Consider the following 19,753-nt stretch of genomic DNA (forward strand, 5'->3'; position numbering starts at 1 on the left):
GCCGCTTTTCTATACCCAAAGGAGCCTCAAAGAGGCTTCCAGTCGCCTTCCCTTTCCTATCCCCACAACAGACACCCTGTGAGGTAGGTGAGGCTGAGAGAGCCCTGGGATTACTACTCAATCAGATCAGCTTTATCAGTGCTGTGGCGAACCCAAGGTCACCCAGCTGGCTGCATGTGGTGGAGCAGGGAGTCAACCCAGCTCTCCAGATCAAAATCTGCTGCTCTTAACCACTCCACCACCCTGTTGGAGCGCTTCCATTGTGGAGAAAGAGACAAGGCCTGGTGAGCAACAGGGGAAAGTTGGCTCCAGTGCCGTCTAGTGAAGTCGGCAGTCATCTGGATTTTTGAGAAAGGAACCCCAGGGGAGCTCTTGCATAACTGCAGGGTTCCCTGAAACCCTGGTTGGAAATCCTTGAACAAAACTGTGCTCCTGAGTGGCCGCTCATTAACACTGGAAACTCCACTCAGCAGCATGGACGTGTCGACCTGCTCCCCCCCCCCTCCCCAAATGGCTAATGACAAGACTGGAAGGGTATGGCCCAGGAGGGCATGCAGTTATGCCTCCCAGCATTCTGCATGATCACACCCTTTATGGGGTTTCTTGAGGCTTGAAGAATATTCTCCCCCTGCAGGCAGCTGGGTGACCTTGGGCAGCTGTATTGCATCAGCCTAGCAATGAGAAATCTTTTTTCTGACACACATGGGAATGCACTGGTGACTGAGAGCTGGGCAAAAGCAGAGGTATGTATGGAGATATTTTTATTTAAATACAAGCATTTTGTTTCTGATAATTTTATAATTTAATCTCCATTTAATTTACAGAGAGCATGGCCTCTGTGAGAGCATGTTTCAGAAGGGGGTTCTTAACGGTAAAAAAGAAGTTAAGAAAGGCTGGTCTATAGTTTACCTACCTTTCTTTAATTCCTGCCATGTGCCTCACACTGAATCAACCATGAGTTCCATCAAATCACTGTCTTCAGACTACCATTCAGATCTTTTGCTCCTTTTGCTGCCAGCTTCCTTTATCTGGAATTTGAACTCAGGACCTCCGCACATGCAAAACAAATGCTCTACTGCTGAGGCACAGCCCTACTGGTTACACTGACCAATTGCAATGTCCTAGATCCCGTAAATCCAGGGGTAGTCAACCTGTGGTCCTCCAGATGTTCATGGACTACAATTCCCATGAGCAAATGCTGGCAGGGGCTCATGGGAATTGTAGTCCGTGAATATCTGGGAGACCACAGGTTGACTATCCCTGCCGTAATCCATCTTGAGTCTCACCAAGGAAAATAAATTGAATTCATTCTGGGGACGGGTGTGCCTCTGTTGATCTACTACTGCTGCCTTCTGGAGAAAGGCAGGAGCAACATCCCAATTCCTTGCAAGATCTGATTTTTCTGAAAGGGGCGTGGTTAGTGAGGCTTCTACAACAGAGGCTGCGAATTGGCTTCACATCCCTCCATCTCCCAGCCCCAAATCTTGGCACCTGACACCCTCATTCTGCATAAGGGGGGCAATGGTACACCAAGCTAGGTTCCACTTAAATATTAGAAAACATTTTCGGAGGGTGACGGCTTTACATAGGTGGAATACGCTGCCTCGGAGGGCAGTGGAGACCCCTCCACTGGAATTTTTTTTGGAGGAAACTAGATGAACGTCTGTCAAGAAGGTGTGTGTTTTTCAGTCCCTAAGAAGGCGGCAGGCTCAATTGGAAGGCCCTTTATGGTCTCTTCCAGCTCTGTGCGATTCTGATTCAGACATATAGCAGTGTAATACCAAATTGAGCAAAATAGCCAGTGAAAAGAAGCAGCCCACAGGGACACACAAGCAAGGAAAACGAGGATGTGGAAGGACCACCATATGTTAGAGAAACACATTAGACCACCAACACAACAGTTAAGATCACACCCACAAAGATTTATGTACGTAGAACGTTTAATTCTCAAGATCTGTACAGTCAACTCACACATCTTTTTTCTTAAGTCTCTGGGGGCAAAAACAGAACCAGAGTGCTATTAGCAGCCACGGACAGAAACACCCGGCTGAAGAGCTTTATGCTTCAAAGGTGGACAGGAAGTTTGTCACTATCTCCTTCAGCTTGGCTTCTGTCTGTTCAGAGATCTTCCCGTCAGTCCTGTTCAGGGGAAACCAAAAATGAATCTCAACTCACTTCCCCGCAAAGGTCAGCAGTTCACGGTGGCCTTCTCACCTCTTGCTCTCCCCTCCCCATTCAAAACCAAAAACAAATCTGAAGCAATAAGGTTTTCGTTTCATCTTGCACATCAGCTAAGAAAACAGTTTATTTTTAGCTCAAGGCTACAAGGTCAAGCAGGTGCCGTCACTGGAATCCAGAACTGAAACCTGGCAAAGCTTTAAAGGTAAAGGTATCAGGCACCAGGTAAAGGCACCAGGTCATGTCTGACCCTTGGGGTGACGCCCTTTAGCATTTTCATAGCAGACTCAATACAGGGTGGTTTGCCAGTGCCTTCCCCAGTCATTACCGTTTACCCCCCAGCAAGCTGGGTCCTCATTTTACCGACCTCGGAAGGATGGAAGGCTGAATCAACCTTGAGCCAGCTGCTGGGATTGAACTCATAGGCAGACAGCTTCAGACAGCATTTCTGGTGCCTTACCACCCTGCGCCACAAGAGGCTCTTAGCAAAGCTTTAAATGGGGTTTATATGAAGATTTATCATTGCTGGACAAGTTTATTGGTTGAAGTGTGGTAAGGACTGAACATACAAAACTAGGCCACAGCCATTCCCAGGGCTTCAGGTTCAAGGCCAACAGGGTGGTCCGTTCCTCAACCATAAATCTAAACCAAGGGTCCCCAACAAGTACCACTCCGAAAGAGAGTTTTGGTACCCTGCTTTTTACTACCCAAAGGAGTCTCAAAGCGGATGACAATTGCTTTCTCTTTCTCTCTCCACAATAGACGCCCAACGAGGTAGTTGGGGTTGAGAGAGCTCAGTGAGAACTGGGACAGGCCCAAGGTCACCCAGCTAGCTGCACATGGGAGGAGGAGTGGGGAATCAAACATGACTCGCTGGATTAGAAGCGGCTGCTCTTAACCACTACATCAAGCTGCTCTTAACCACTACATCAAGTGAATGGTTCCCAGTGGGGCTCCTGATTGGCTGGGCAGATGAGAAGGCATCTTGTTAAACAGAGGTTCTGCCTGGATAAGACCAAAGAAGAGTCCTGCTGGAACAAACCAAAGCCCCGTTAAGTCCAGCATTCTGTTCACAAAGGGGCCTCCAGGAAGAACACAACAGAATCCATGTTGGATGAGGCCAATAGCCCATCCAGTGTGTGTCATACCGTGGCCCAAACCCAGGTGCCATCAGGAGATCCCCCAGCAGGGCCAGAACTCCAGGAGCCCTCCCAGTGTGGCCCTCCAAGCACCAAGGATGCCAAGCATCCCTGCCCCAGACAGAGTGTTTTATCTATACCTTGCGGCTAATAGCCCCTCATGGTTCTCTGCTCTTCAGAACATAAGGGAAACCATGTTGGATCAGGCCAATGGCCCATCAAGTCCAGCACTTTGTGTCACACAGGGGCCAAACCCAGGTGCCACCAGTGAGGGCCAAGCTCCGGAAGTCCTCCCCTGTGGTCCCCAAGCACCAAGGAGACAGAGCATCCCTGCCCCAGACAGAGTGTACCATCTATGCCTTGTGACTAATAACCACTCATGGACCTCTGTTCTACAGGTTTATCCAATCCCCTCTTGGAGCTGCCTAGGCTGCAACGACTTCCTGCAGCAAGGAAGCCCACAAGGAAAATGACTGCAGCGGCATCATCCTGCCCACGCTCTGCATAAACCGCTCCCAACAGAGTTTCTGCCTCTAGCCCTGGAGGAAGCAGGGATGCTTCATGCCTAGCCCCAAAGGGCGTCTCTACCTGATCGTGGAGAGGAGGGCCTGATGTTGGCTCAGAACGTGGGCGAGGAAAGCGCTCTCAAACTTGGTGATCTTGCTGGGCTCCAGCTTGTCCAGGTGACCTCTCACTCCAGCATAGATAACAGCCACTTGTTCTTCAATAGCCATGGGGACTGGGGAGAGAAAGCATTCAGTGAAGCAACACAGACATCGCAGGAGAAGGAAGAGGAGAGGAAGGAGAGCTGGGGGGGAGGGGGTCGTACCCTACTTTTCACTATCTGAGAGAGTCCCAAAGTGGCTGATAAGTACCTTTCTCTTCCTCTCCCCCCAACTGACACCCTGTGAGGGGTCCCGTTCCTGGCTGCCAGACAATCCTTGGATCTCTGGTTACACGACACATACTATGCAACGAACAAATAATCCCCCTGGCGTAATGAGAGTTGCACACAAGGAAGCTAACCTCAGGCATGTGCGGGGCTAATACGGATCAGGACCATGTTGCATGGGAAACAGGGCTTCTTCCCAACATTTCCCCCAAGATGCAACGACGGTGATGGGGAGAGATACAGTTTTGCTCTAATGGGGTACCCCAAAGCTTTCCCAACAATATATGTGGAGCCCCTGATAGGACAGAGAGCATCCCATTGGGGGGGGGGGGGTGCTTCAAGCTCCATCTCTCTATGTGCCCAATCCAAAGGGATGTTTCACAGGGGAGCTGTGCTGGTCTGCAGTGAAACATCTAGATCACTGAGACCAGCGGAGGCCGACAGGACTTTCACAGGGTAGCTTTTTGCGATAGCTGACAAAGCGAGCTGAGACTCTCAAACTAAATTTCCCAGAAGGAAAAAATTCAGCACCCCAAAACATAATATTTCGAAGGGTAACTCTATTGTTCCAGGGTAGATCAGCTGCATCCTAATCCAGATTTTCACCTGCTAGGTAGGACAAAGTGAGACGGGAATCGCTCGATGACAAAGCACCCTACCTCCAAAGACGCTAGCCAAAGTTGCTGGCCGCGGAACCTTTTGACCAGGGGTAGTCAAACTGCGGCCCTCCAGATGTCCATGGACTACACTTCCCAGGAGCCCCTGCCAGCATTCGCTGGCAGGGGCTCCTGGGAAGTGTAGTCCATGGACATCTGGAGGGCCGCAGTTTGACTACCCCTGCTTTTGACGATTCCCTGTAGTTAAATCCCTTACCGTACTGCCCTTGCTTCAGCAGCTCGGTCAGACGTACTCCGCGATTCAGCAGCTGCTGGGTGGCGGCGTCCAGGTCGGAGCCGAACTGCGCAAAGGCGGCCACTTCCCGATACTGCGCCAATTCCAGCTTCATGGTTCCGGCCACCTGAGGGAGAGAGGGGGACAGGGCTCACTTCCCGCCTCCTTGCCAAGTGAGCCTGAATGGCGTGCGTAGCCCGGTTGGGTGGCCCAAGAAGCTGCCTTAGAGGGAGACTGTGATTTTTACTCATTTAATTAATTTATAATCCAGTTTATATGCTGCTCTCCCCCCAAAGGCTCAGGACAGCTGACAAGAAGAGGAAAACATTTTAACATTAATAACAAGCTATTGTATTGTAATCAAAAGATATTTTTCCTTTCATATAATATCTATTAATTTGTACACTGTCCTCCCGTGCAGGCTCAGGGTGGTGCACATCAATGGAAATACACTCATACAAATTAACATTAAAACATTAAAAACTTCTTTAAAATTTGCATCCTCCACTGGTTCTGCTCAGCTGCACTGTTACTGGCACAGAAACATAATTACAGTTTTTAAGGGAGATTTTCGGGGGGGGGGGGGGATTTGATGTTGCATCACTGGCCGAAACCAAAAGCCTGGTGGAAGAGTGCCCCCTTGTAGGCCCCGTGGAACTGCAACAGTTCTGAGAAGGCCCAAATCTCCTCCTGAAGATTTTTCCACCAGGACTGAAAATGTCCTGGCCCTGGTTGAGGCTAGATGTGCCTCCCTGGGGCCAATTTAAAATCCTAGGAGCCCATTGTTTCCATTCCAGAGGGAAGGAGGGGGAGAGGAGTAAAGTGCTACATTCGGCATGCAGGCAGTTATCCCTGGCTTGCCCTCCCTTTGCCGGCAGCCATTCTGTACGTACCACACCATGTCAGTATTCCTGCGGAGGGACACCTGCACTAATTGAACGAAGTGGAAGCTGCCCTATTATTAAATCAGGCAACTACTGCTTACCTGCTTCATGGCCCTCGTCTGGGCAGCTGAACCGACACGTGACACGGACAGACCGACGTTGATGGCTGGGCGGATACCTTTATAGAACAGTTCAGTTTCCAAGAAGATCTGCGGGAGACAGGAGAGGACGTTGAGACCTCTTTACACTGATTCAGTAACTCAAGGTGAGCAGCTGGAACAGACAGGGTCTTTTTACTAGACAAATCCCCTCTTTGTGGGACTTCTCACAACAACGGTGCTGCTGCAGACCTGCTTGGTTGGCTTCCGTCCCCCTCCCTTTGGCTCCGTGGCCATCTCACCTCAACCCTCCATGTCAATGTGAGGCTCACATGTTGCTGTACCAACTATGGGTGGCAGGAAGGATGAGAAGCAGCAGAAGAGGGAGGGGAACTGGAGTCTTTCAAGCCTGAATGCATGGCCTATCTATTTTCCTTTATTGAAACACTTCTTAGTTAAAAGAAGGGGTGTCCAGATTGCACGAGGTGATGGTACGACGTTACTCTGCTCTGGTTAGACCTCACTTAAAGTACCGTGTTCAGTTTTGGGCACGGCAATTGAAGAAGGAGGTAGACAAACTGGAGCAAGTCCAGAGGAGGTCAACAGAAATGGTGAGGGGTTTGGAGACCAAGTCGTATGAGGAAAGGCAGAGGGAGTTTGTTCTGTTTAGCCTGCAGAGAAGACGACTAAGAGGTAATATGATAACCATCTTCTAATATTTGAAGGGCTGTCACAAAGAAGATGGAACAAAGTTGTTTCCTGTTGACCCAGAGGGGCAGACAAGAACCAATGGGGTGAAATTAATTCAAAAGAATTTTTGGCTAAATATTTGGAAGTAGTTCCTGACAGAATTTCCTCAGTGGAACAGGCTTTGTGGCCAGAAGAGATGAACTTTGGTCTTGCGAGAGATGTTTGACTTCTTCCAGAGGCACCATTTGAGTGTGGCAAGTGCTGATGTTGCTTGGCCATTCCTACTGTGGGCTTCAGGGGTAGAGGACACTTTCTTTTCCTGCACCAGTGAGCCTAAGTATTAAAATCTTTTGACTTGCTCAGTTTGGGCTCCACGGAGGTATACATTTGTCGGTGATCCATCTGTGGTTATGACTTTAGTTTTGTCCACATTTATTTTTAAGCCGTAAGACGGGGCAATGCACTCAATGTCATAGAGGATGTATCAGTAAATATGGCACTATCATCTACAAACATTAAATCCGAGAGGAAATTGTTTTGGCCATATTGAACTCCACATCTATTCTTGAATGCTTTTCTCATAATGGCATCAACTGCGACATTAAAAATTAGGGGATAGGCAGGATTGGCAATTTGGCTGTCACCATCAAAAAGATCTCATTTGTCAATTTCTACTGAGTGATACGAGCCTCTTGTGGCGCAGAGTGGTAAGGCAGCAGACATGCAGTCTGAAGCTCTGCCCATGAGGCTGGGAGTTCAATCCCAGCAGCCGGCTCAAGGTCAACTCAGCCTTCCATCCTTCCGAGGTCGGTAAAATGAGTACCCAGCTTGCTGGGGGGTAAACAGTAATGACTGGGGAAGGCACTGGCAAACCACCCTGTATTGAGTCTGCCATGAAAACGCTGGAGGGCGTCACCCCAAGGGTCAGACCTGACCTGGTGCTTGCACAGGGGATACCTTCCATCCTTCCGAGGTTGGCAAAATGAGTACCCAGCTTGCTGGGGGGTAAACGGTAATGACTGGGGAAGGCACTGGCAAACCACCCCGTATTGAGTCTGCCATGAAAACGCTGGAGGGCGTCACCCCAAGGGTCAGACATGACCCGGTGCTTGCACAGGGGATACCTTTACGTTTACTGAGTTGATAAGAATGTCAACACCACTTTCTTTATGGCTGATTTTTTGTGGATAATTCTGAAATCAAAAATTACTGGCGTATTACGATTATTTTATCTCCGCTTCCTTTATCCTCGACCCGTTTTTATGCCAATAAAGGTCCTCTGAGTGGGAGTGTGCGTATCACCACTGTGTCCTGCATTCCACGCTTTTGGGACACACCCCACAGCACACCTCCAATACACCCCCTCCCCCGCCCCCTCCCAGAGGCCTCCATCTTGCCATCCACACTTGATCGCAGCATCCCCGGAGCCTACCTGCCCGTCAGTGATCGAGATGACATTGGTGGGAATGTAGGCAGAGACATCGCCGGCTTGAGTCTCAATGACGGGGAGGGCAGTGAGGGAGCCGCCGCCGAAGGAATCATTCATTTTGGCCGCGCGCTCCAGGAGACGGGAGTGGAGGTAGAACACATCGCCGGGGTAGGCCTCTCGGCCAGGGGGGCGTCGCAGCAGCAAGGACATCTGGCGGTAGGCCACAGCCTGAGAAGGCCAAAGAAAAGGTCTGTTAGCAGCAGCCTCACTGAACCCCAAGAGTTCTCCTTAATAGGGGGAGTCTGCGTTAAACGACCGCAATCACAAGACCGAACCTGCTTGGATAAATCGTCGTAGATAATCAGGGCGTGTTTGCCGTTGTCTCTGAAGTATTCCCCCATGGAGCAGCCGGAATAAGGAGCCAGGTACTGCAGAGGGGCGGCGTCTGAGGCCGTGGCGGAGACCACGATGGTGTACTTCATGGCATCTGGAAGAGACAGGCGGCTCTGTTAACAGAGATCCCTCATTCTCCTAGCTGCCTTGCATTTGGAAAACTACGTCAGATACAAATAGAATCATAGAGTTGGAAGGGGCCACACAGGCCATCTAGTCCAGCCCCCTGCTCAACGCAGGATCAGCCCTAAGCATCCTAAAGCATCCAAGAAAAGTGTGTATCCAACCTTTGCTTGAAGACTGCCAGTGAGGGGGAGCTCACCACCTCCTTAGGCAGCCTATTCCACTGCTGAACGACTCTGACTGTGAATTTTCCCCCCCTGATATCTAGCCTATATCGTTATACTTGTAGTTTAAACCCATTACTGCGCGTCCTTTCCTCTGCAGCCAACGGGAACAGCATCCTGCCCTCCTCCAAGTGACAACCTTTCAAATACTTAAAGAGGGCTATCATGTCCCCTCTCAACCTCCTTTCCTCCAGGCTGAACACTCCCAAGTCCCTCAACCTGTCTTCATAGGGCTTCGTCCCTTGGCCCCAGATCATCCTCGTCGCTCTCCTCTGTACCCTTTCAATTTTATCTAGGAAACAAATTTCACACAAATGGAGCTTTGACTCTATAAGCCTACACCCTAGAAATCTGGTTGATCTCCCAAAATCTGGTTGAGCAACTAGACTCAAATCTTACTGTTCTAAGGAAGACCACTATCTCAACAACGGTACACAATGAGTACAATAAACCCAAACCAAAAATCCATTATGTACGTAAGGCCAATAATATACTCATAGATGCTGACAGAATCAATACAATGTATACATCAGAAGCCATCAGTTCATATTCAACATACAAATTCAATCCACAATGATTAAAGTGATTGGTGCAAAACCAATCCAAAGAGCCTTTTCCCCCCACCTTAGGGCAGTGTCTAAAATGATGGCACCATGCCCAACTTACATTACATTGTTTTTGCACCTAGAATCATAGAGTTTGAAGAGGCCTCTGGGGTCATGTAGTCCAACCCCCTGCACAATGCAGGAACTCACAACTACCTGCCTACCCACAGTGACCCCAATTTCATGCCCAAATGACACACCCCACACCCCAAAAATCTCCAGAATCCAGCCTGGCCTGGAGGGAATGCACCCCCATCCCAGAGCAGCAATTAGCCATTCCCTGGGGATGCAAGGAAGGGCCTATCACATTAATCATCGTGGACTGAATTTGTATGTTGAATATAAACTGATGGCTTTGGATATATAAATTTGTATCAATACTGTCAGCATCTATGAGTATATTATTGGCCTTACATATAGTGGATTTGGAGGCTTTCTGTTCTAAGGAAGACCAGCATGGCTCCTCTCAGAAATAATCTCTTATGGAAGTACCTCTTTAAAAATGACACCATGATTGCCTATCTTTGTTGGCCTTTTTGCTCCTAGGAGTCTGAGCCATCACACCGATCAACTGGAAACCACCTACAGACTGGGGGACTGTATGCTTGTGGAGAAGAAAGCCACGACGGACTAAATACCTGCATCGGTAAGCCTCTTGACCAGCTGGGCAACTGTAGACCTCTTCTGGCCAATTGCAACGTAGATGCAGTACAGTTTCTTCTTCTCATCCGTTCCGTCGTTGAACCGTTTCTGGTTGATGATGGTATCGATGGCAATTGAGGTTTTGCTGCAGGGAGATGAGAAAAGCCATCAGAATCCTGCCGAGGCACAAACTGCTCAAGAGCCAGCTGGTGTTTGAGAGTTACATTCTGGGGTTCCTCAAATGCTCATCACAGATAAGGAATTGTGGTGGAGCATCTTCCTTGAAAAAGATGGCTTGTCTGCCTCTACTGAACTTTTGCAGTGCATTGTGGGATGTAGCCCTAGTCAACCTGGGTGCGGTGATGCTTGAACACATGCAATTCTTTCTATCTGGGGTTCCCAACGAGGTGCCCATGAAGTGTTTATTATTATTATTATTATTATTATTATTATTATTATTATTATTATTATTATTATTATTTCAATTTATTTCCCGCCACTCCCAAAATGGCTCGTGGCGGGTTACAGTGTCTTAAAACCCCATTAAAAGACTTTAAAATGTCACAGCATGGCGGCACAATAATAAGATCCCCTTCCTACCCCCCTTCCTAAAAAAAGGGGGGGTGGAGGAGAAGGAGGTCAATGATGTTCAAGAAGAAAGTGGCAGAGTTGATCTTGGGCTTTTCTCTAGTTTGGCTTCTGACTGACTGAGCGCTGGAGGTCTGATTAGCTCTGCGGATTTTTAAATGTTCTGGCCGCAACTGCTACTACAGCACAAGGGTCTTCACTGCATGACTTGAAGGTAACCTGTGGCAGCCATTTTGTTGCTGTGCTCGCCACACTGTGTCAGAATTCCAAAGTTGTCCGCAGGCTCAAAAAGTTTAAAATCTTAGTATATGTGCTGCTGAAGTGAGCACATCTCCAGAAGCTTGGGGATCCCTGCTCTACACGGCTCTCAAATGCACAAATCCCGTGGGTTTTCACCCACGGTTTGTAGAATGGTGCCAGCTAGATATCAGGGGGGAAATTTTTCACAGTCTGAGTAGTTCAGCAGTGGAATCTGCTGTCTAAGTGCGAGGTGAGCTCCCCCTCACTGGCAGTCTTTAAGCAGCAGCTAGACAGATCCTTATCCTGGATGCTTGAGGGTGATCCTGCAATAGATGGCCTCTTCCAACACTAGGATTCTATGAGTCTAGTTCAGCAGTAGAATGGGCTGCCTAAGGAGGGGGGGAGCTCCCCCTCATTGAAAGTCTTTAAGCAACAGCTGGACAGAGCCTTATCCTGGATGCTTGAGGCTGATCCTGCATTGAGCAGGGGGTTGGACTTGATGGCCCCTTTTAGCTCAAGGATTCTAAAATGTTTTTTGAAGACAGGTGATTAAGTATACAAAACGTTCCTTCCCCCTCGGTTCCCAGGATATTCTTGCACTAGCATCCCCCTAACAACAATCCCGTAGCTGTCAAAAGAAAACTGCTTCAGCAGCCATTTCTTACCCGGTCTGCCTGTCTCCAATGATCAACTCACGCTGGCCACGGCCAATGGGTACCAAACTGTCCACGGCCTTGATACCGGTCTGCATGGGCTCACGCACAGAGATTCTGGGAATGATCCCAGGGGCCTTCAGACCAACCCTCCTCCGGATCTTGGAAGCAATGGGACCCTGGAAGGGAAGGCAACATTGTCACTTCCATAAAACTTCAAATTCAGTCCGTGCTAACCGCTGAGTGCCGCCCTAGGATGCGCGACTGCCACACTACCTTTCCGTCGATGGCGTTACCCAGAGCATCTACGACACGACCCAAGAGCTCTTCACCGACTGGGACGTCCACGATGGCCCCAGTCCTCTTCACAATGTCCCCTTCCTTGATCAGTCTGTCGTTCCCGAAGACGACAACCCCGACGTTGTCAGGCTCCAAGTTCAGGGACATGCCCTAAGGGGAAGAACAAAATATCCGCACATTCAAACAAGATTAAAGGTAGTGAGTAAGACATTCTAGCAGGGGGCCGGCAGGGCTGATACACACAGAGATGTAACATTCATGTGAAGCTGAAATCCTTTTAGGGGAGGAAATGGAATCTGGTGGGGGCCGAACGGGACTCAATACAGAATTCCTTATCATAGCATGCTACTGAACTTGAATGTTTTTCACTGATTTCATGTAGAAACACTGTTTATATGTCAACCGGCATATTTGGCATATTTATGGATTAAAACATATTTATGAGGAAACCTGCAAGTTTCGCCAAGGAAAAGTTGCAAACGGCCGGATCCCAAGCTAACATAGCACACTGCTCTTTTCATTTTTGCCATCTGGGAGGACAGGAAGTGAGTAAGACATTCTAGCAGAGGGCTGGTAGGAGATGTACACAGAGAGATGTAACATTCATGTGAAGCCCTTTTGAGGGGAGGAAATGGAATCTGGTGTGGGGCTGAACTGGACTTGATAGAAGAATCCCTTACCATAGCAAACTTTAACATTTTTCACTGATTTAATGTAGAAGCACCATTTATAACCAGTGTATAAAACTGTACTACTTGGCACATTTATGGATTAAAAGCATACTGCGTTTTCATCCATGAGAAAACCTGCAAGTTTCCCCAATAAAGAGTTGCAAACTGCCGGATCCCAAGCTATCATAGCACGCTGCTCTTTTAATTTTTGCCATCTGGGATTATAGGAAGAAGCTGAAGATCAGAAACAATCTGATCACAAGCACAAGTGTATTACCTGGTGGCTGGACAGATACTTGTCATGGATGCTTTCAGCTGAGCTTGCACTGGCCAACAGGGCTAGGCTAGACGGCCTTGAATGACCCCTTCCAATTCTAAGAACCTAGACGTAGCTCAACTTCTCACTTTAGGATGGAGGAGTAGCGGCCTCACTGAGCAGAGTATCTCCCCGCCACTGATCCTAAACCCCGTTTTCCGTGTTTACCACCTCCAGCCTTTCACCCTTTTGTATTTTGGACATGCTTAATCTAACAGGCAAGGAGAGACCTTGAATCTGAGGACAAGTGTTATATTCACTACAAATGTGGGAGCAAAGAGGAAAGAGCTTGCCTTCAGCCCGGAAGAAAACTCCACCATTTCTTCTGCCTGAACATTCCGCAGGCCGTATACACGGGCGATACCATCGCCGATCGAGAGGACACGCCCCGTTTCTTCCAGCTCGACAGAAGTATCGGCACCCAGAATGCGTTCCTCGAGGATGGATGAAACCTCAGCAGTGCCTAGCAAAATTTACGGGGGGATGATTTGAATCTAGTCGTTTCTTACATTGCAGATCAAGGCTCCAGAGCCAAATTAAGATACAAGCACAACCCTAGGAGAGACAAAAGTAGCTCACACCCTACTGACTCCTCCAGTTCCACAAGGTCTTTGGAGATGCAGCACATCCATTTCTTAAACTAAAGGCTTCCACAGTTTACTTTCAATGAAGATCCTTGTGCTGGGGTGCAATGTGGTGCCAAGGCATTTGAAAAGAACCTGCAAAGCCAATCAAATCTCCAATGGCCAATAAGAAGTCTTGCTAGGAAAAGCCCCGCCCCCTAGCACCACCCGCTTTCTAAAAACACTTGGTGGGCAACAGGAAACAGGAGGAGGAATTGGTTTTTATTCCCTGATTTTCACTGCCCAAAGAAGTTAGGCTTACCTTGAGAACTCCTTCCCTTGTCTCTCCATAACAGGCACCCAGTGAGATAGAGCTCAGACAGAACTGCTCTAAAAGGACTGCGTAGCCAAAGGTCACCCATCTGGCTGCAAGTGCAGGGGGAGCATGGAATCAAACCCAGTTGTCCAGATTAGAGGCTACTCCTCTTAACCACTACACCAAACTGGCTCAGAAAGGTGTTGGTCAGCATAGATACCACACTAGGGAACCCTGGAGTAAGTTAGCAGAATGGAGGTCCATCTAGGTCAAGTGGTTCTCAACCTGGGGGTCGGGATCCCTTTGGGGGTCAAACGACCCTTTCACAAGGGTTGCGGCAGGGCAAGCAGCTTGGCTGGGGGGTCACCATCTACACAACAGCCTTGCGGGGTAGATTGAGATAGAGCGTTCGTCTGTCTGGAGCAGTGGAAAAGAGCGAGATTGGCATGGTGGAACAAGAGGCAGAACTGAACTGAGAAGCCCCGGAAAAACCAATTTATATACAATCCTGAACCATGGATTCAGTTTTGGTTTAATTTCTGTGAAAGAACACTTGCATAATTTTATGATTGGGGGTCACCAAGACATGAGGAACTGTATTAAAGGGCCGCGGCATTAGGAAGGTTGAGAACCACTGGTCTAGGTTCACTTTTTCCTGTAGGTACTTAACCTGGCACAGCCAAAAGAGAAGTCCTTGGGTAATACCAAAGGGGAAAACAATGAAAGAGGAGAAATAAGCTCAACCCAAAATCTTCTAATTTTTTCAGGAGGGTCAAGCTACAACAAATAAAATGATAAATATTTATTACATAATGTGCAAGTATGTCAACTTAAAAGCGTCTGGTGTCTGACTTTCAGAATATAACAATTTAAAAGAATGTTTTGGCCTCTACAGCCTTCTTCAGTGGTCAAAAATACAATATACAGAACAAGCAAGTCAGAGAGTATTATATATTTTTCACAACCAGGGTTGCTATGTGGTTAAGCAAAGAATTTCTTATATATTTCCCCCTCGTGATGCTTGTACTTGCACAACTTTCACCTGGTATGGAATTTCCAAGAGATCTGAAGTTGTGGAACTTCAACCAGTAGATAACAGTCGAACAGCCAAACTCCTATGTTGAGAAAAGGGTCAGAATAGATGGCCTGTGTGGCCCCCTTTCCAACTCTAGGATTTTAATCTCGGTATGGCTCACCTTTGGAAACATGCAAGTTTAGGGATCAACCACAATAGCAGCTGCTGCACATTTTTATGGGCCAAATGCAGTCGTTTTAAGTACTGCTCTGTCAATTAACTTAAATCAAGTTTTGACACTCCCATGTTTTGGGAAGTGGAATCAGCCCAGTGAGGAAATACGCCACTGGAAAGCAGGATCCACTTTGGCCTTTAATGCTTCAAGCAAATCTCAAGGCTGCTGGAGAGACGGAACCAAGAGACAGACGATACCAGCTTGGCAGAACCGTTTGAAAGGCAGAAAGCCAAATTCATTCTGACAGCATTAACTAGTAGGTCAGTGATCTGTGGCCGTTGCCAGCTCTGATTCCTTTACTAGCAAAGCACTCATTTGGACTCACCAGTTTTCTGCAGACTTGCATGGGAGGCATGCAGATTCCTTGTCGCAACAAACGATGCACCCAAAGCATTTCGGGACACCTAGTGTAAAGAAAGATACATAAGTGTTCTATTCAGGACCACAGCCAACAGACCAAGATCAGGATAAGGCCTCTCTGAACAAAACTGACTCACGAGCCGTTGGAAGTTCAGAAAGTCCCAGAGAGTTAAACTTTTGGTATCTAGTTGTTGCTTCCAACTGAATTGGACTGTTCCATCTTGAAACTATAGAACACCCAACAGACCACAGGAAGGCATTCATCTGGGCTCCTGTTTGAAGCCAGTGGCCACAGCAAACCACCAGCCTTGATTCAGGGCCAAGAGAATAAAAATTCTTTATTGTAGCTCTAAAATGCAGAAATACTGAACCAGGCAATTAAGAAGCTGAAAGGATACGAACAAGGCTGTGACTGGTTGGGCACCCGAGATGTAAAGGCCAAATGTCTCTGGCTGGATGGGTGGTGTGTGCCTGCTGCATAGCTAGCATTCTATGCTCTTTTGGCGGCCAGTGCAGGAGAACCTCCATTCCAGACAGCTGCTGTTATCGTTCCAAGGATTTCCGCCATTTTAAGTTTACACGTTCTTCAGCTAAAAGTCCCTCTAGGCTTGTCAGAAGGCAGTTGCCTATGCCTTCACATTCCGCTGAAGTGTCAAATAGAATAGCCCCTTCCTCGAACTAAACCAGGATTGGGTTTCTTGTTCGATATTGCTTGGCTGCCATTGGGATAAATATCCACACTACAAGCTTTTTGGGAAGAGGACTTACCCTTCCTAAGTGCAGCTGCTGAACTCTACCCCACCCCTAGCAAGCTTAGCAAGGTGGGGGGTGGAACAGACCTACAGGCAGGTTTTTTTAAAAAGGTGCTGACAAAATCAAGTGGTCCATACTGGTATGTTATGGGACGTTTGAGTCAACTGGCACCTTTAAGACCCACAAGGTTTTATTCTGGGTAAGCTTTTGCATGCATTAACACTTCTTCAGTTTCCTGGCAGTCTTTTCATTTTTACATTTTGCCTGCCAAGGTGGCATCTATCAAGAGGAGTTATTTTTAAAATAACATTCAGTGCATGAACAAAAGACACGCTAAAGGGAGCTCTGGTTATACACTGGTAATCGTGTTGCTCATTAACATCCCACTGAACTCAAATCTTACTCCTTACTGTACTTGCTAAAACAACAAAAGAAAATCTGAGGCCCCCCAAAAAATGAGCTCTGACTGACTGTGAACACATGAAGCTGATACTGAATCAGCCCCTTGGTCCATCAAAAATCAGTATTGTTCATTTAGACTAGCAGTGGGCCTCAGGTTGAGGTTTTTTACATCACCTCCTACCTGATCCGTTTAATTGGAGATGTCGGAGATTGAACCTAGGACCTCAGATGCTCTGCCACTGAGCCATAGCCCCTCCCCCAGCCTCCTGCTTCCCTATGAAAGGCACCAAAGGCTCCACAAGGTCTAGAGGAGGGACACAGAGGTCAAGGTCTGCCCTTGAGAACAACCACTTGTAAATAATGTGATGTCCACGTTGGGAGAGAATGTTCATTAACCATCACACCTAATATTCAGCATTAAGGAATATAGACCCTGAGACTCTTCTTCCTCACCATATTACAATTCCTCAATGTATTATGAGATCGTCAAGGAACAGTAACGGCTGATTAACAACACCAACTACAGACTCTCTGTACTCCACCCTGGTTGATTTCTGAAGCCACGTTCAAGGATAAAAGGCTGTATGGCTGCCATTCCTCTCAAGTCTAAATTATTGCACAATTCTTCATTACAATGGAAGCTTCCAAGGATTACCAATAATGAATTGGACAGTGCCATAGGCCACCACTTTCAGAAATACAAGCAGGTCCCAAGGTCGCAAGCACCTAAGAGTGACAGCATGCCAAGACTAATAGATATCCTTCCTCCCAAATTAATACTTTCCATACCCAAGGCACGACAAATAGTCCTACGACAAATGTCAGCAGGGTAGCCCTGTTAAACTGTTGCAGCAAGTGGAAAAATATTTGCAGCAGCATCGAAGTCAGATAGATTCTGTTGTGCCTTTCACATGCCAAAGACTCATTTAATCACATGGAAGAGGCAGAAGCTAGTGCAGAATACCTGCTAGCCTTCAAGTTGAAGACAATTTTGCTTTATGCCTGACAGTCACTCCTAGCTCTCCTCACCCCCCCCCCCCCCAACGCAGAACCTATGCAAAGGCTACATAACAGACAGAAATGGAATTGGTTCAGTGGGGAAAGGACACTTGACCAAGCTGCCTTTTTCTGAATCCATCAAAGTTGCCTTTAGATGGATAGCCATGCTCATCTGCCAGAAGCAGTAGAAGGGAGCTGTAAGACTAACAAAATTTGTGCCAGCGGAGCAGCTTTCACAAGTCACTGCTTGCTTCTTCAGAGAGCTCATTCCCTGCTTTTGCTACTATTTAAGTCAGGGGTAGTCAAACTGCGGCCCTCCAGATGTCCATGGACTACAATTCCCAGGAGCCCCTGCCAGCATTCGCTGGCAGGGGCTCCTGGGAATTGTAGTCCATAGACATCTGAAGGGCCGCAGTTTGACTACCCCTGATTTAAGTTGTTGGTGGATTTGTGGATTTTTTCTACTGCTAGTCTAAAGTGCATCCCCTGCAACGCTTTTTTTGGTCCAAGGTGCTCCTGGATGATTCTGGCTCTTTTCTTCTGAAGACGGGACGCTGTAAATTAATTGAATGGGCAACTTTCCCCTGTCTCTGCCCTCACCTCTCCTTCATAAGTCAGCCATTGTCCCTAAACTTAGTGATCTGCATACTATAAAGACGCCAAGAGGAACGTCTCCCACGCCCAACCCAGCAGCTCCTGCAACCGAGGAAGCTTGGCAGGAAGCATTCCTCCCACCCACGGCTGCCTGGCTACCCGGGCCCACCCGATCTCCCCCCTAGGGAGGCCCGTGGCGGTGCAGAAACCCTCCCTACCGATGCACAGCCCAAAAAATGCAGGGGGGGGGGCGAAGTTGGGCATGACCTTCCCAGGCCGCAGGGGAGAGGGAGGACTGGAGGAAGCAGCGAGGGCTGCAGGGCCGGTCGAGGGACCCTCCCCGGGCGTGCCCTCAATGTCACCCCCAATGCCACCCTCCAAGATGGCGGCGCCGAGGCCAGCCGCTCTCCCGCCCGCAGCTCACCAGGCCGGCCTGCCGGGGCAGGGCGCGGGCGAGGGCGGCGGCGACGCGCACGGAGAGCATCATGGCGAGGCGCTTCGGGAGCAGCGGGCGAGGCCGGGGGAGTCTGTCACCGGAGCGGCCGCAGCACCCGCCGCCTGGAGCCCAGCGCAGACAAAATGGCCGCTCCGCCTCTTCCGCCGGAAGCGGACGGCAGGGAAGCCCCGCCCCTGCTCGGAGCCCCACGGGAGAGCCGCTTCCGCCTCTGACCGGAAGTGCCTCGGTGAGAGCCCGCCTTCTGCGGCGGTTTTGATTGTATTTTCTTAGAAATGGTTCATAGTTGGGGACCTGTGGAAATTTATAAAACCGTGATAATGAGAAATGATTAATAAAACGAGGCTTCCGCGTCGGGCCACGCCCACCTGGGCCGGAGAGGGACGCGGCCGGCGTGAGGCGATTACCGTCGCTAGTGGGCGTGGCCTAGGCGGTAGCCACGCCCCTGCCGTGCTGAATGAGCAGAGCTGCGCGTGGCGTGTTGCAGTCTGAGCCTTCGTGTGCAGGCATTGAGAATTACAGAATACATTATAGATATGGTAGAATAATAATTAAAGGATCATAGAATTAGAAGGGAGCTCCAAGGTCCTCTAGTCCAGACCCCTGTAGAATGCAGGTAATTCACAACTGCCCGCCCACCCACAGTGACCCCAGTTTCGCGGATCAATTTCCCTGGACTACACAGATAAGGAGAATAAATTAGCAGCGATTTAATAAACGGCGTTACGAAATTATCCAACACATGTGCAGTATTATGAAGATGTTTAGCCCATTCAGGAACCCTGCTAGTTATAACATGCTGAGTTTGTAAGGTTCTTGGGTTTTCAGTAATTTGGGTTCACCTCCAGTTGGAAAAACACAGCAGAGGGTATAAAAATGTCAAGGTTAGTTATTAATGGCATAGTCCGGGTATGGTCAGATTTGGGAGGCTTAGCACAGATCTGAGAGCCAGCTTAGCGTTGTGGCTAAGACCTGTCCGTGAGACCCTGGAAAGCAGCTGTCAGTCACAGTAGACAAGACTGATTATGACAGGCTGATGGTCCAACTCAGTTGGAAACAGGTTTATAGGGGTCCATTGGCCGTTAATGATTCTTACCACATCACAG

The 19,753-nt window shown here is 48.5% G+C and overlaps 1 protein-coding gene and 1 non-coding gene across 2 annotated transcripts; both read right to left on the bottom strand.

The window, feature by feature from the left end:
- Positions 1-1,922: 1,922 nt before the first annotated feature.
- On the bottom strand, positions 1,923-18,811 carry ATP5F1A (ATP synthase F1 subunit alpha). The gene is made up of 12 exons (XM_077346711.1): positions 18,618-18,811; positions 15,411-15,489; positions 13,250-13,419; positions 11,946-12,119; positions 11,682-11,848; positions 10,185-10,333; positions 8,537-8,688; positions 8,205-8,429; positions 6,086-6,193; positions 5,083-5,227; positions 3,906-4,056; positions 1,923-2,139 (listed from the first exon to the last, which is right to left on the bottom strand). Exons 1-12 carry the CDS (start codon positions 18,678-18,680, stop codon positions 2,058-2,060), a joined length of 1,665 nt encoding a protein of 554 aa, XP_077202826.1. The 5' UTR covers positions 18,681-18,811; the 3' UTR covers positions 1,923-2,057.
- On the bottom strand, positions 15,632-15,768 carry LOC143842530 (small nucleolar RNA SNORA2/SNORA34 family). The gene has a single exon (XR_013233168.1). It is a non-coding gene; the product is annotated as a small nucleolar RNA SNORA2/SNORA34 family (small nucleolar RNA).
- Positions 18,812-19,753: the final 942 nt, after the last annotated feature.

Source organism: Paroedura picta, chromosome 7 (assembly GCF_049243985.1).
Source record: "Paroedura picta isolate Pp20150507F chromosome 7, Ppicta_v3.0, whole genome shotgun sequence".
Taxonomy (NCBI): Eukaryota; Metazoa; Chordata; class Lepidosauria; order Squamata; family Gekkonidae; genus Paroedura; species Paroedura picta.